Source organism: Camelus ferus, chromosome 5 (genome assembly GCF_009834535.1).
Source record: "Camelus ferus isolate YT-003-E chromosome 5, BCGSAC_Cfer_1.0, whole genome shotgun sequence".
NCBI lineage: Eukaryota > Metazoa > Chordata > Mammalia > Artiodactyla > Camelidae > Camelus > Camelus ferus.
The window spans coordinates 4,779,924-4,791,241 of NC_045700.1; the positions used below are offsets into that span (position 1 = coordinate 4,779,924).

General features: G+C 57.8%; 1 protein-coding gene across 2 annotated transcripts; it reads left to right on the plus strand.

Moving 5' to 3' along the window:
• Positions 1 to 553: 553 nt before the first annotated feature.
• On the plus strand, positions 554 to 10,750 carry PROC (protein C, inactivator of coagulation factors Va and VIIIa). Of its 2 annotated transcripts, XM_032479215.1 has the most exons (9): positions 555 to 689; positions 2,114 to 2,195; positions 3,563 to 3,729; positions 5,111 to 5,135; positions 5,253 to 5,390; positions 5,531 to 5,665; positions 7,491 to 7,909; positions 8,791 to 8,908; positions 10,063 to 10,750. In XM_032479215.1, the coding sequence occupies exons 1-9, from the start codon at positions 651 to 653 to the stop codon at positions 10,641 to 10,643; spliced, it is 1,704 nt and encodes a 567-aa protein (XP_032335106.1). In that variant the 5' UTR covers positions 555 to 650; the 3' UTR covers positions 10,644 to 10,750. The 2 variants fall into 2 exon arrangements, with proteins under 2 accessions (XP_032335107.1, XP_032335106.1); XM_032479216.1 differs by lacking the exon at positions 5,531 to 5,665 and having other exon boundaries at positions 554 to 689.
• The last annotated feature ends 568 nt before the right edge of the window (positions 10,751 to 11,318 follow it).

Consider the following 11,318-nt stretch of genomic DNA (forward strand, 5'->3'; position numbering starts at 1 on the left):
GAGGTGCCAGGAAGACCTGAGTTCTAATCCAGGCCTGCCACTTACCAGCTCAGAAACACAAGATTTCTGAACATCCTCGCCTGCAAAATTGAGGTTATGCGAATCATCATGTGCCGTTGTGTGGAAGCCTTTATAGGAGCTGCTGGAGCTGAGGGTTTAGCCAAGGGCCTGGCACCCATGTGGTAGGCACCTTGAGAAGCATTTAAGTTTGTATTTTGCTCCATGAAGATCAGAAATTGGGATGGTGTGTAACTGAAAATGTTCCTTTTCTGCTGGCACGCAAAATAGGTCCATCTTCTAATTAATGGCATCCTAGATTTGGTGAAATATACTTACCAGTTGTGCTGACCTAAGGTAAACTGCGATACCTCTGGGTAAAAGTGTCCCCGTCTGCAAAACAGGGACAATGTCCGTCCTTCATCCAGCCACTGTGGGCTGAAATGAGACCACGTCTGCGGACAGTTTGGAGGGTGCCCGCCCCTCAACTCCATCCCTCCCGGATGACATCACTGGTGGGCAGAGGTGGGCTTGGGGCAAACAGGGCCATTCTGAGCCGGGACCATGTTTGTTTATCTGTGGAGAGGGCGGCCTCAGCACTGAGGGCCGAGCAAATATTTGTGGTTATGGATTAACTTGCGCTCCTGGCTGTCATGGCGGCAGTCCTTGCGGTGTCTCCACGGCCCACCCCAGTAAGTCCCTTTGGGCAGGTCTGGGAGGAGGTCCCAAGGAGGGTGAGCAGGGCTGAAGGTGGACCCCTCTAGCCGGGGTTCAAGGCCTGGCTGAAGCTGGGGGTAAAAGAAATCAGGGCTCTGCCAGCGGTCAGTCCCAGGTTGTGGTTGGCCTTCCCCAGGCCTGGGTGCCACCGTTCCTGGGGGCCTTCTTCCCAGACTTTGAGGGATAAGGAAGTTGGCTGAGGTCCCCCAGAGCCCAGGGCCATCACCAAAGGCGGCTTGGATCCCGGGACCTCCAGGCACCCCAGCCCACCCCACCCCCACCTCTACATCTAAGCTCTTCCGAGGTGTCTGATTTAAACAAATGTCAGAACCAGCCTCAGAGGGACTCAGGGAAGGTGAGAGTGAGATCGGATGGGGAGGCAGTGTAGAGGGGAGCACCTGGGTTTCTGGCCAGCAGGACTACCTCCATGGCCTTGTGGTGCCCCTGGTGGCTTGCGGCAGGGGTTAAGATTCCAGGCCTGGAGCCACACAGGCCTGGGCTTGAGCACCAGCCCCGGCACTTCCTGGTTGTGGGTGTTTATATAAGCTACTTCCCTCCTATGAGCCCCAACTCCCCGCTATATGAAAGGGGATGACAGGGGGAGGGTAGAGCTCAGTGGTAGTGTGCATGCTTGGCATGCATGAGGTCCTGGGTTCAATCCCCAGTACCGCCATTAAAAAAATTTTTTTTAATAAAACAAACAAAAAAATCAAAAAAAAAGGGGGGGGGTGACAACATTAATATCCACCTCTTGAGTGGCGGTAAGACTTACCTGAACTAATAATGGCGACTGCAATGAGCACTCCGTACTTAACAGCTTTACTAGATCCACTCACTGAATTCTCACAATAACCCCCGGGGGCAGAAAGACAGCTCTTCTGTCCATTTTTACAAATGAGGACACCGAGGGGCAGTTAGGTATCTCGCTCAACATTCCTGTCCTGGAGCTGGGATTTGCACCCAGTGGTCTGACTTGGTGGCCTGCCCGTCAGAACCACGTACAAATGCTTGAAAGACAACATGAGTGGCCAAAACACGTTGGTGATTCCTCTTAGCCTGGCGTTTTGATTCAGCAAAGGTGCCAGCCCCGAACCCTCACTGAGGGAGGGCAGGAATATTCTGGGTGCACCAGCCACAGCCCTTCTGTCCCTTTAGGTCTTCACCAGGATGCAGCTCCCTTTCCACCTTCTCTCCTCACCCTGCAGACCCAGGTCATGTGACTTCAGCCCCACAGACAGAAGGGGACAGAGGCCCCAGGCGGCTATCTGAACAGGGACCCCCGAGCCCAGGTTTTGGCCTGGCCGTCAGCACACACAGGGGGCCCAGTGCCTTGGCCGCCACCCAGGGCAGCAGGCAGAGTGGGGCTGGGGGCTGCCGGGCGCTCAGAAGCCCTCCTCAGACAGGTGCCAGGATGTGGCAGCTTGGAAGCCTCTTCCTGCTCTCGACCATCTGGGGAATTTCCAGCACACCAGCTCCTCCTGGTAAGGCCGCTCTCCTGCCCCACCCCACCTCCGTGGGACCCTGGGGGCTGTTCCAGGGCGACACAGGGCCACGCCCACGCCTGCACACCTTCCTCCATCTCCTCTGAGCCTCAGGATGAGATGAGAGGCCTGGGGCCTGGGATGAATTAACTGCCGTGAACCCGGTGGCAGGCCCCCCAGGGACAGGGCTGAGAGCCCCACTGTGTCACATCCTGAAGCTCTTTCCTCACCCTGGGTGTGGTGGGGGGGGTCACAGAGTCCCCAGGCTTTCTCACCCCACCCCTCACTCCCTCAACTGTGAAAGTCCCAGGCCCAGCTGCCACCTATACTGCCCCCGGGGCAGCCTCTCCTCCTAAAAATGCCCACCTGCTGGCTGCTGCCCTGCCCCAACCCCTCCCCTGGCCTCCACCACCTGGAGGCTGGGATGCTCGGGTAGGCCTGTGGGAGGAAGGAGCAATCTGGCTTATTCTGTAGCCTCCACCATCCCCCTGCCACCTCCTTGAGCCACAACAGGCTGTTTCTTACATTTATGCCTCTTCCTGAACTGCTTGTCTGCTTTGGGTGCCCTTCCCCCGCCCCTCCTCCTGCCTGGCTCTTGTCTGTGGTCCGTTTGGTTCCCATGTCCAGGTTCAATCAGGCATATCTTCCTTTCCCAAGGATGCCCTTCTGGCCTTTGCATTCTTGAGCCTCTCTTGCTTAATCCCCTGACTCACTCCCTCCACCCTAGCTGCCCCCTGTACCCAAGGCAGATACCTCTCAGAGCCCAGGAGACATCTGGTGATGCCCACTGCGTGACAGGTCTGCTGTTCTCCAGGCATGCCTGCCCATGGGGACAGGCATGGAAAACGCTCCATGAGGGGGGAAGGTGGAGGAGGAGGGCAGAGGGAGGATGGAGGGATGGCATCAGGATGGGGTTGCACAAGGTGTATTTGGAGAGCAAGACCAAGTTAACTTTGTAGTTTAATAATCACCACAGCAGCAGCAGATGGCATTTGTCACTGGCTGCTCATTTTTGTGCCAGGCCCCAGACTAAGTTTTCTATGATGATCCTGTCCTCATTTTTCGATGAACACACCAAAGTTTAGAGAGGTACAGACACTGGCTCAAGGTCACACGGAGGTCGGGTTGGATTCGACTGTCTGCCTGTCTCAATGCACACACTCTGAATGGCCAAATCCTGTCCTCCGGTGGCCGGCCTGCTGCTTTGAGGAGGAAGAGGGCAGAGGAGCCGGGAGGGGGCCGTTACCTGGAATTATAATCCCAAGGGGCCCGAGACAGACACCTCCCCAGGCTCTTCCCCGCTGGACCCCCTAGGGCCCCTTCCCGCAGGCGCCCCACCAAAATGAGCTCCCCTACCCCCTCCCCAGACTCCGTGTTCTCCAGCAGCCAGAATGCCCACCAGGTACTGCGGATCCGCAAACGCGCCAACAGCTTCCTGGAGGAGCTCCGGCCCGGCAGCCTGGAGCGGGAGTGCAAGGAGGAGATCTGTGATTTTGAGGAGGTGTGGGAGATTTTCCAAGACATGAAAGAAACGGTAAGGCCGCCCCCACTGGGTCCACCGGGCGAGGCTCAGGGGTGGGACGTGGAGGAGCCGGCTGGGGCCTAGTTGCTGAGGCCCTCTTGGGAGTCCTGGAAGGCCGTGGGCACCAGCCCTTTATCCTCCCAGGCTGTCGGGGGTGGGTCAGTGGAATGAATGGCCCTGTGGTCTGGTCTGGGCACACGTGACCGCAGGAAACAGAATTCTGCAATTAGCTGGAAAAGAGACTTCGGGGAAGCCTTAGGCTAGGATTCCTACCCAGTCCCATGGAGGTATTTCAGTCCCCCTCCACCTGCCGCTGGCCACCTCTGCCTCCCCTGCTCTCTCTCCCTGTGACCAAAAGCCCTCTTCCTCCGCAACTGCCAATCGGGGTCTATGTGACCCAGGACTCCCTGATGTCTGTCCACACACACTCTGTGCCTCAGTTCAAATTCCCCAGGGGTGACATCTGACTGCTCAGGGGATCTGGGGAAAGGGTCTGTGTCCTCTCTGGCCCCCAGGGCTCTGTGCTGGTGGCACTGAGGTGGTGGGATGCACTCAGGAAGGGAGGTGGCTTCCAGATCCAAGGCTCAGATCCCCTCCACCCCCAAGGGCGCTCCAGCTCCAAAGCCCTGGGACCCTTAAAGCTGTCTCTCCTAGGGATGCCCTTCCCACTTAGGGCTCTCAAGGCTGAAAGGGGAACTCTGGTTGGCTCCGTTTCTGGCCCTCAGCCACCACCTCCCTGGCTAGATCCCTGCTGCCTCTTTCCCCATCCCGCCTCCTCAGCAGATGCCAAAATGTTTTTCTACAGGCACAGCCTGAGCACTTCCCATTCCTCCCCACCTGCAGCCCCGGTCCCCCTGGCCAGCAGAGGGGCTTGTGGCCTAGGCATTATGCCATGGATCTCAGGGAGTAGTGGTCCCCCACCAACAGCATAAGTGCCACCAGGGACTTGGTTAGAAAAGCAGACTCTGCTGCCCCAGACCCTCTGAACCAGCAGTCTGTGTCTCGCCCACGATATCCTGCTAGTTACCCTAACTTTGAGGACGTGGCTTAGGGCAGACCAGAGTCGGGTGCCAGGAGCGATAGGGCTGGGCTGGAAGAAGGCAGAGGCCCTCGGTGGAAGACTTGTGTCCCCTTCTTTCAGAGGCTGCGGTGGTAGCATACAGCGAGGGCCCCCGGGGCTGGCTTCCAGCTGCCCCAGGGAGGGATGTGGGGTGGAGATCGGATAGAGGCAAGGAGGGGCCTGGCCTTACTCAGGGTGCGGCTGCATCAGAGGCTGGGGTTGTCCCTCTCTATGTGGAAGCCTCTCACTCCACTGCCCGCTTAGATGCTGCCCTGCCCGACCTGGGCCAGGCCGGGGGCTGACGGCTTCTGACGAGGCCCCTTCTCTCCACAGATGACCTTCTGGTCCAAGTACTACGGTGAGTGCACTCCAGGCCCCCCGCTGCGTGCGGCGCCCTTGCCCCTTGGGGTTGCTGCTGTGGGGACGCGGAGGAGGCTGGCGGCCCCAGTGACGCCCTCCTCGCCCTGCGCCGCAGACGGGGACCAGTGCGAGGCCCCGCCCCCGGAGCACCAGTGCGACAGCCCGTGCTGCGGGCACGGCACGTGCATCGACGGCCTGGGAGGCTTCCGCTGCGACTGCGCGCGGGGCTGGGAGGGCCTCTTCTGCAGACACGGTGAGAGGGCATCCGCGGGGCAGCGGGAGGCTGCGGCGGGGCCGGGGACCAGGGGCGGGGCCAGACCAGCCCAGGAGGGGCGGGGCCCGGGCGAGCAGAGCCACCGCGCCGGGGCGGCGCTCTCCTCCCTGTCCCCGCAGAGGTGCGCTTCTCCAACTGCTCGGCGAACAACGGCGGCTGCTCGCACTACTGCCTGGAGGGGGATGGCGGGCGCCGCTGCAGCTGCGCGCCCGGCTACCGGCTGGGGGACGACCACCGGCGGTGCGAGCCCCAGGGTGAGCCCCTGATGGGGAGGGCAGTGAGTGAGCAGCACCGTAGAGTCCCAGTGGGAGGAGCCCGTGGTCGTGCCCGCGGCGGGTCTCCTGCTGGCTCTTTCCTGGGCTTGCCCGCCTTCCTCCAGGTGCGCCGCTCACCTTGGGGACGCCTCCTGGGGCAGGAGCACAGAGGAAGCTCATCTCCCAAAAGGATAAAACGATGTAGAGGGCCAAGCATCTTTCTCCATCTATCGTGGATGGCTTTATTTCCCTCTTTACCTCCGACTTCTCCGAGGAGAGACAGGAAGCGTGATTCTACCTTCTTTTCTGTTTTCCTTTTAATACATGTTAATTGCTATCACATTCATATACGTACACAACAGTCAGGGGTTTACAGCTCTTGCGATGAATTTCAGCAGGCTGATCCTCTTTCATTCATTGCGCGGTGCCCTCGGTGGACCCTTTTAATGTGGAAATTCCCATCTCCTACCTCTTGGAACGTTTCTCTATGTCTGTGATCACCTGGCCTTCGCTTTCTCTGTTCCTCTTTCTGCACCTCCTAATCAGATCTCTTCTGGATTGACCTTCTAGTTTCATTATCTCTTCTATTTTACATCTCTTTGACTTGGTGATCTTCTTTCAGGGAACTTTCCACAACTTTATATTCCAAACATTTAACTGAAAAAAATTTAGCTTTTCATTTGGAAATAATTAGAAATTCACAGGAAATTGCAAAGAAATGCCTGGTGGACCTCTTAGCCCGTAGGCTTTCCCGTGAAGCCATCTGAAGCCCAGGTCACTGGCAGAACCCCTGATGTCCAGCTTCTTAGATCTTGAGGTCACTTTCTGAGAGCTCGTGCTTGGGTGGCCCCTGCCTGGCTTCCAGCCCCTTGGAGAGGGTAGGGAAGAGAAGCTGGCATCTGCTTGATCTGCAGGTGTCTATATGACTCCTGGTCACCCTTGCATGTCACTATGATGGTGCCTGGAGTCCCCAGGTCACAGTCTCTGGTTCACCCTCTGCAGAAAACACACCTGTGGTCTTCTGCAGAGGTCACAGAGAATCAAGCCACTGATGAGGAGTTGAGGCAGAAGTATAGGGCTCTAGCAGTTTCTTCTACAAATTCTCAACATTTCCTGTATGGTTCCCCCTGCAGTGCATCCTCAGAGACCCACGGAGGCCTCCAGGCTTCTGTGGTGTCAAGCAGGCTGCTCCTGGCATCTGCTACCGCAAGTTGAGGTTTCTGCTTTGTCAGTCGGCCAAGTCAGTTACAGTGGCCCTCTGCTCTCCAGCTTCTAGAATTTTGTCGCTGCTGTCTCCATGTTCTGTCCATCAGCAGTCCCCCTGCTGATGGTTTCCCATGGCTCCTACAAGTCCAAATCTCTCCACCCAGCATGAGTGGTCCATCATGAGCAGGCCAGTTCTGTTCTATGCTCTCTCCTCTGGGCAGAGGACCTCACAGCTATACTCGGAGCTGCCTTGAGGCTCTCTAGGAGTCCCCACCTCCTCTTCCCACAAGTTCTTACCTCTGTTAGGAGCTTGGCGGCATCCCAGCAAGAGACCTTACTTACTAGTCTCAGGGATTGCTCTCACCCATCTGGAAGTGTGTAACAGCCTGCCCAAGGGCACACTGCTGGGGAGAGAGGCTGCTTGGTCTGACACTTGCCATTAAGTGGCACTGTTGGTCAACTGACCATCCCGAGGGGATGTGCTGGTTGATGGAATAGTGTCTAAGCATCATTTATCCTACAACGCAGCAAACTAGGCTGCTGGCAGGAGATGCACAGAGGTGGTGGGGAGCAGTCTCGGGAGCAGGGCCTGGCACTCACCAGCCTCCCCTACCTTCAGTGACATTCCCCTGTGGGAGGTCAGGGAAGCGGATAGAGAAGAAACGCAAGAACGTGAAACGTGACACGGACCAAGGAGACCGAGAAAATCAAGAAGACCAAGGAGACCAAGAAAAGAAAGGAGACCAAAAAAACCAAGGAGACCAAGAAAACAAAGGAGACCAAGAAAACCAAGGAGACCAAAAAAACCAAGGAGACCAAGAAAACAAAGGAGACCAAGAAAACCAAGGAGACCAAAAAAACCAAGGAGACCAAGTAAACCAAGGAGACCACGTAAACCAAGGAGACCAAAAAAACCAAGGAGACCAAGTAAACAAAGGAGACCAAAAAAATGAAGGAGACCAGAGAGACCAAGGAGACCAAGTGGATCCGCGGCTCATCAATGGGAAGTTGACCGGATGGGGAGAAAGCCCCTGGCAGGTGAGAGCAGACGCAGCTCACCAGCTGGGTCAGGGTCCCTGAGCCCCAGCTGGGAGCTCCCGCTCAGGACGCACAAATGGGGAGGGAAGGGCTGCCTTGGGGGGAGTGTGGTGGAGGGGGTAGTGCTAAGGGTGGAGGGTTCTGGAGAAAGATGGCACTAACCTAATGGGGCCCAGGAGCCCGGGGCATGTGTAGGAAGGAGAGGCGTCATTCTCAAAACAAGCTGGAAAGGTAATGCTCTGCTGGTAGTATTTCAGGGAGAGACCTGGCTGAGGGGAGCAGTGTTTAAAGCAGGAGAGGGCTCGGAGGGAAGGTTGACCCCTGAGCACGTCTTCAGCCTCCCCATGCGAACTAACACCTATTTGGTTCCTGTCTCTGCCTGGCACTTGAGTGGGGGGTCCAGCGATCAATAAGCAGGGGATCGGCAGGCCTTGGGGAGCCCGTGGCCCCCAGGAGGTTTGGGCATCTAAATGCACAGCAAACTGATGCAGCCAGAGCCAGGATGGTTGGCAGGACAGGCAGGGGCTGAACCCTGAGGTGGGCACCAAGGCAGCCTGGGGGCCTCAAAGGCTTCCTGCAGGTCTCAAGACCTCGCCTGAGCCCCGAGTGTGGGAAGAACTCTCTGGATGCCGCAGAGGGTGATCACAGACAAAGGCGGGGGGATGCCCTGGAATAGGTGAATGCCATCAAACACGCAGAAATGGAGGATGCCATCAAAGCGCTGTGAGTCCATGCCCGTGTGAGCAGGGAACCCAGGAAAGACCTGCTTACACAGCCAGTGCCTCCGGCTTGAGTCCCAGGGCTGTGCTGAGACCCTGGGGCCCCGGCTCAGAGCTGCCAGCAGGCAATGTTGTGATGTCACTGCCCACCCCTACCCCCAGGTGATCCTGCTGGACTCGAAAAAGAAGCTGGCGTGTGGGGCGGTGCTCATCCACACCTCCTGGGTGCTGACGGCGGCCCACTGCTTCGACGACCCCAAGAAGCTCACCGTCAGGCTGGGTGTGGGCTGGAACCAGGAGGGAGGGAGAGGGCCCCGATGGGCTGGCAGGTGTGGAGCCTGGTCTCTGGGGCACCTGGAGGGAGGAGGCCTGTGTGCTACTAGCCTGCTACCCTTGGGGTGGAATTTTAGACACCGGGACACCCGGTATTTTGCACATAATGGATTCTCTTCAAATCGGGTGCCTGGGTGCTTCCACATGTGTGTTTGCAAGTGAGGGGGTGCCACACACACTCAGCACCTCACTCTGTGTGTGTGGACCCACAGCGCCCTTGGGCACAGAGACCCCGGAGGCCTCACTGGCCTGGCTCACGGCCATGCCTCACCCAGACTGACGGGGACAGATTGCATCGCGGGGCCCTGGCATTCACCAGGCAGCCAGCTGCTTCCCTGCAACTGTCCAGGCCCCACTCTATACCAATTTCTGGGGGTGGGGGGCCCTCACACCACAATTTCTGCAAAAAGGAAGGGAAAGATGTATGGAGAATGAACGACCGAATTCACACTCCCTACAATTACATCCAGCACCACCAAGGGCCAGTGGCCTCCGTGGGGCTTGGCTTGGAATTTCCGGCTGCCCATCCCCACAATGTTCCAGGAACCTTGCCTGAGAAGACCTGGTGTCTTGTGTGTAATCCTTCTCCTCTGGCGGAGTGTGTGTCCTGCTGGGCCTCCTATCTGGGTCTTGCGGCTCCTGCCCCACCCCCACCATGGCCTGTCCCTGCCTCACACACTGCTGGCCAGGCCGCTGCTGGCCGGAGAGTCATGTCTCTCCAATCACAGGCTTTCCATGTTCTCTCGGTGGCTCTGGTCTGTGTGCCTGGTATCCAGGGAGCTTTGGGCTTCCCTGCCGAGTGCCCACGCACGGCTGGTCACTTCCCAGGCCTCCCTGCTCCATCCGTGAGCCAGTCCTGAGTTCAGAGCAGCCTCCTTCCTGCCCCTTCAGGATGGACACTGACGGGCTGTGCCCATTGACAGGGATCTAAGGTCCAGATCTGTGGCCTGGGATGGTGCTGGGGATGTGTGGTGACCACTCCAGCTGTGGACCCGCTCCCCACCCCACCTAGGGCCTGTGGGAGGTCCCTAGGGAGTGAGGAGGACCCAGTGGTGGGGGAGGCTCCCCCAAGCCCGCTCTGACAGCCCCTCCGCCCTGCAGGGGAGTATGACCTGCGGCGCTGGGAGAACTCGGAGGTGGACGTGGACATCAAAGAGATCGTCCTGCACCCCAACTATACCAAGAGCACCAGTGACAACGACATCGCCCTGCTCCGCCTGGCCCGGCCCGCCACTCTCTCGCCGACCATTGTGCCCATCTGCCTCCCGGACAGTGGCCTCTCAGAGCGCGAGCTCACCCAGGCCGGCCAGGAGACCATGGTGACGGGCTGGGGCTACCGCAGCGAGGCCAAGAGAAACCGCACCTTCATCCTCAACTTCATCAAGGTCCCCCTGGCCTCGCACAGCGACTGCGTCCAGACCATGCAGAACGAGATCTCCGAGAACATGCTGTGCGCGGGCATTCTCGGGGACACGCGGGATGCCTGCGGAGGGGACAGCGGGGGGCCTATGGTCGCCTCCTTCCGGGGCACCTGGTTCCTGGTGGGCCTGGTGAGCTGGGGGGAGGGCTGTGGGCGCCCCGACAAATACGGCGTTTACACCAAAGTCAGCCGTTACCTTGACTGGATCCATAGCCACATTGGAGCTGAGGAGGCCCCCCTCAAGAGCCAGGTGGTGCCTTAGCATCCCTCCCACGTGTGTCTGGACCCCAGGAGCCACCCTGGGGTGAGGGTGGGTTGTTGAATGGCAGCCTGTGGGACATTAAAGGGGGCGTGGAACAAGCACACCAACTGTGGCTGTCTGTCTTTCTCTCCATTAGTTTTCTCAGCTGTTCTGGAAGGAAGTCATATTGATGGAGCCTCTGCTGCCAGTCCCACACTTTATCAACAGACTCTTTTTCATTTGTAATTATTTTCTTTCTTCTTTTTTTGCATATTTATTTTTTAATTGAAGTATAGTCAGTTTACAATGTTGTGTCAATTTATAAACTGACTTTTATTGATTTCCCACAGCAACCCTGTGGGGTAGGGAGGAGCAGATCCCAGTTTTGTGTTATCCGAAGTGCTAGAGTGTGTGCTTATCATGTATGAGGTCCTGGGTCCAGTTCCCAGCACCTCCACTGGAAAAAAAAATATATAGAAATTAACATAAGCACTCACCCCCACTCCCCCCAAAAAAGTGTGACTACAAGACCGTGAGAGCCCCTCCCAGGCCATTAGGAGGAGCCTGATGGCAAACCCAGCTCTGAGGGTAGAACTGGTGGCCCGTGTTTCCGGGCAGAAACTGAGGTCCTGGAAGATTTGCGCTACGGAGCCAAGGCTGGAATCTCCACCCTGGGTGGGAAGGCGCCAGACCCCC

Bases quoted from the DNA above. Each gene is read 5' to 3' on its own strand.
- PROC (XM_032479215.1), top strand. From the start codon at position 651: ATGGCGGCAGTCCTTGCGGTGTCTCCACGGCCCACCCCA. The intron at 5,136-5,252 runs GTGAGTGCACTC...CCTGCGCCGCAG, and splicing joins CTTCTGGTCCAAGTACTACG to ACGGGGACCAGTGCGAGGCC. The intron at 5,391-5,530 runs GTGAGAGGGCAT...CTGTCCCCGCAG, and splicing joins GGGCCTCTTCTGCAGACACG to AGGTGCGCTTCTCCAACTGC.